At 46.7% G+C, this 2,924-nt stretch overlaps 1 protein-coding gene across 1 annotated transcript; it reads right to left on the bottom strand.

Moving 5' to 3' along the window:
* Positions 1–211: 211 nt before the first annotated feature.
* LOC117866246 (uncharacterized) lies at positions 212–1,987 on the bottom strand. The gene is made up of 3 exons (XM_034750407.2): positions 1,774–1,987; positions 841–933; positions 212–709 (listed from the first exon to the last, which is right to left on the bottom strand). Exons 1-3 carry the CDS (start codon positions 1,843–1,845, stop codon positions 470–472), a joined length of 405 nt encoding a protein of 134 aa, XP_034606298.1. The 5' UTR covers positions 1,846–1,987; the 3' UTR covers positions 212–469.
* Between the last annotated feature and the right edge of the window lie 937 nt (positions 1,988–2,924).

Genomic DNA, 2,924 nt, shown 5'->3' with positions numbered 1-2,924 from the left:
CACCTCGGATAAACGTGCGAGAACGGATCTCGTATTCTCGTGACGGTCGGTGGTGTTTCCTTCTGGAATAAAGCTGACGGCTTAAGGCTTGACGCAGTCATATCCATGTGTTCTCTTTTTGCAGATTGGTTGTTCTGCAGGAGCAACGACGACAGCTGATGAACAGGTAGACGGCTGGCAGAAATGGCGATAAACATACACACACCTAATGTGATTCCAACTGGGAACAAAATGGCATGAATTATGTGCGTTAGCGCACAAAAACATGTTTTTGAATCCTAACAAAAATCCTTTAAAAAGACACACTCGTGCGCATCACGCACAGCTAAAAGTTGGCGAAAACGTACAGGAGCTGGGATCCAAACAACGAACGACGCTACGCTGGAAACTTACGAGGAGGAGGGAGGAGAAAATAATCGAATCTTGGCAACAACAACGACGTTCCCAAAAAGTAAGTGAAACAAATAAATCAGCCGACGAGCTTGTCGATGAGGTCGGCGGCCTCCTGGATGGTGGTGATGTTCTGGGCGTTGTCCTCCTCGACGGTGATCTTGAACTCCTCCTCGAGCGCCATGACGATCTCCACCGTGTCCAGAGAGTCGGCGCCCAGGTCCGTGAACTTGGACTCGGGCGTCAGCGCCGCGTCCGCGCCCAGCGCCAGCTGCTGCTTCACGATGTCAATCACCTTGTTCACCGTCTCCTCCTTCGCCTGCACGTACACAGGCACCATTATATTGTTCAGTCAGATAGTAATGGAACCTCCACAGGCACCATCGTTCCAGATTTCCAAACAAAGTCAAGAGACAAGAGATGTGCATATGCAAAGGTGTTGGGTGTTACCGCGTAGACGCGAAAGCGAGGTGATCTTAGGGAGATGAGGCGGCTTCTCGTCGCCCCCATGGAGATCAGGCTCCGGCCTGGAACTCTGCTTCCCTGCAAGTTTCGGTTCAGAGCGGGAGCACACATCAGTTGGACGACTGCCACAAAATTCTGCTACAAAATGAGTATGAAGAATTAATGAAGATGTTGGGTTGTGTGCTCATCATCGCCTCTAAAAAGGACCATCGTATCTTTGGGTAATTAACCTTTTGAAAAGAAGCATCTGGAAATTCCGCTATGGTCTAGTACACACAAATGTGGAAAAGAAAAGCTAAGGCTATCACATCGAGGACTTGAGCGGCCACGGCTACGGCTGTGAGGTGAAACTGCAAGCTACCCCCAACATAACAACGTTCACATCCTGTTCGAGTGGCCGGCACCGTGGGCCCTACGCACGCACTGGATTAGCTCGTAACCTTTGCTGGTGCGCTTCCTTTTTTTCCTTTATCCAGGAACAAAACTCATTATTTCAAAAACAAGAAAAGAAAAGAACTCTATACACACTCTCTGAATTTGCCTGTGGCAACAAGAACTCTATCCGTACGTCAGCATTAGCCTCGCCCAATTCCGCTTTCTATCATGTTGTTTCAGACAGAAAATTCCGGTTTCTAGTGAGTAGTGACGCCAGCTGAGACCTCTCGGAGACCTCTTGCACACAGCTAAAAGATGGAGAAAATTTCTACCGTCCACCGGTCGACAGGAAAGAGACGACCGAAACAAGCTACTCACTTGTGTAAGTGTTGCGGTGAATTTCCTTTTCTTCCTCTTAGATAATGGAAAAGTGTCGTGGTTGGTTAAGTTCAAAACAAGAATAAAAAGAAAAGAAAAAGAGATGCTATTGAGCACAGAGCAGCAAGTCAGCACACATGTGCGCTTGCATTTCCAGTGCTTTACCTTGCAGCTCAGGGCGAGTGGCTTGCAGTAGCCGGCGGCGGCCTTGCCGGAGACGGCGGACAGGGAGGCCATCGGAGCTGCTCCTCCGCGGTCACCTAGCGCAGCCGACCGGACAGGACGAAAGCTGGACGGAGGAGGAGGAGCAGGGGGGAAGCTAGCTAGATATATAGCTGCAGAGTGGGAACTGCGCTGGTGCAGTAGAGACGAGGGAGGAAGGCAGCCGTGGGAGGCTTTGTGGATTAGATTAGGGGCCTGGGCTCCGAGGTGGCGAGATTCTGGCCACCCGCTCCTGCTTGTTTTACTCCCCCAACGGCCCCACCGACCGTGTTCCTGCTTTCGCTGCGTGTGGGCCCAGAAGCCAGCCTTTCTAAAGTCCCTGATGAAGTGATGATGATGCTTCGTGTTTCCCTCTCCTTATATTCTGAAATGGGAGCAAATTGAAGATCTGTTGGAAAAAAAATTATGAGCATTTTTTTCTTTTGAAATTACACATTTATTTGCGAAACATTTTAACATAGGTCATGCAAAAAGGCAATACAAATTGGCACTACAGCCCGAATTTTCGATGATGGTGGTGGTCGATTGTTACTATCCCTCTGTTTCATGTAGGTTATAATTGTAGGTCATTTTAATTTTTTAGGTGCACCTAAATATAATATATAATGTACATGTAGAGGCGTATAAACATAGGTCATTTTAATTTTTTGGTGCACCTAAATATAATATATAATGTCTATGTAGAAGCATATAAACATCTATGAACTAAAAACGTCAAAACAATCTACAATTTGAAATGGGGAAATACTTAAGAATAATGTTCTTTTTTCTGGAGGTGCAATAGCTCTCTAAAGACAATTCATCTCTCAAGTCTCTCTCCACAGCAGCACAAGTATTGCCATGATAATACATCCGATAAAACTAAGTCCAAGCGGCACAAGAATCGTCATTGCACAAAGAAGGTGACGGCCAGCGACTGTGTCGTAGTCGACGATGGGTGTAGATGAATTAATCTACAAACTCACACTCTTCTCCTTTATCTTGGTGTTGAAGTTGGGGTGTGGAGTCACAATATGTAATGAACTTTGTCAGCATATTGTCGCAATGGAAGATATATATGGATCTCAAGATCAAAGCATGTTAGTTTGATCTCA

Source organism: Setaria viridis, chromosome 8 (assembly GCF_005286985.2).
Source record: "Setaria viridis chromosome 8, Setaria_viridis_v4.0, whole genome shotgun sequence".
Classification (NCBI taxonomy): Eukaryota; Viridiplantae; Streptophyta; class Magnoliopsida; order Poales; family Poaceae; genus Setaria; species Setaria viridis.
The sequence above is the reverse complement of the archived record's forward strand: the minus strand, read 5'-3'. Positions and strand labels throughout refer to the sequence as shown.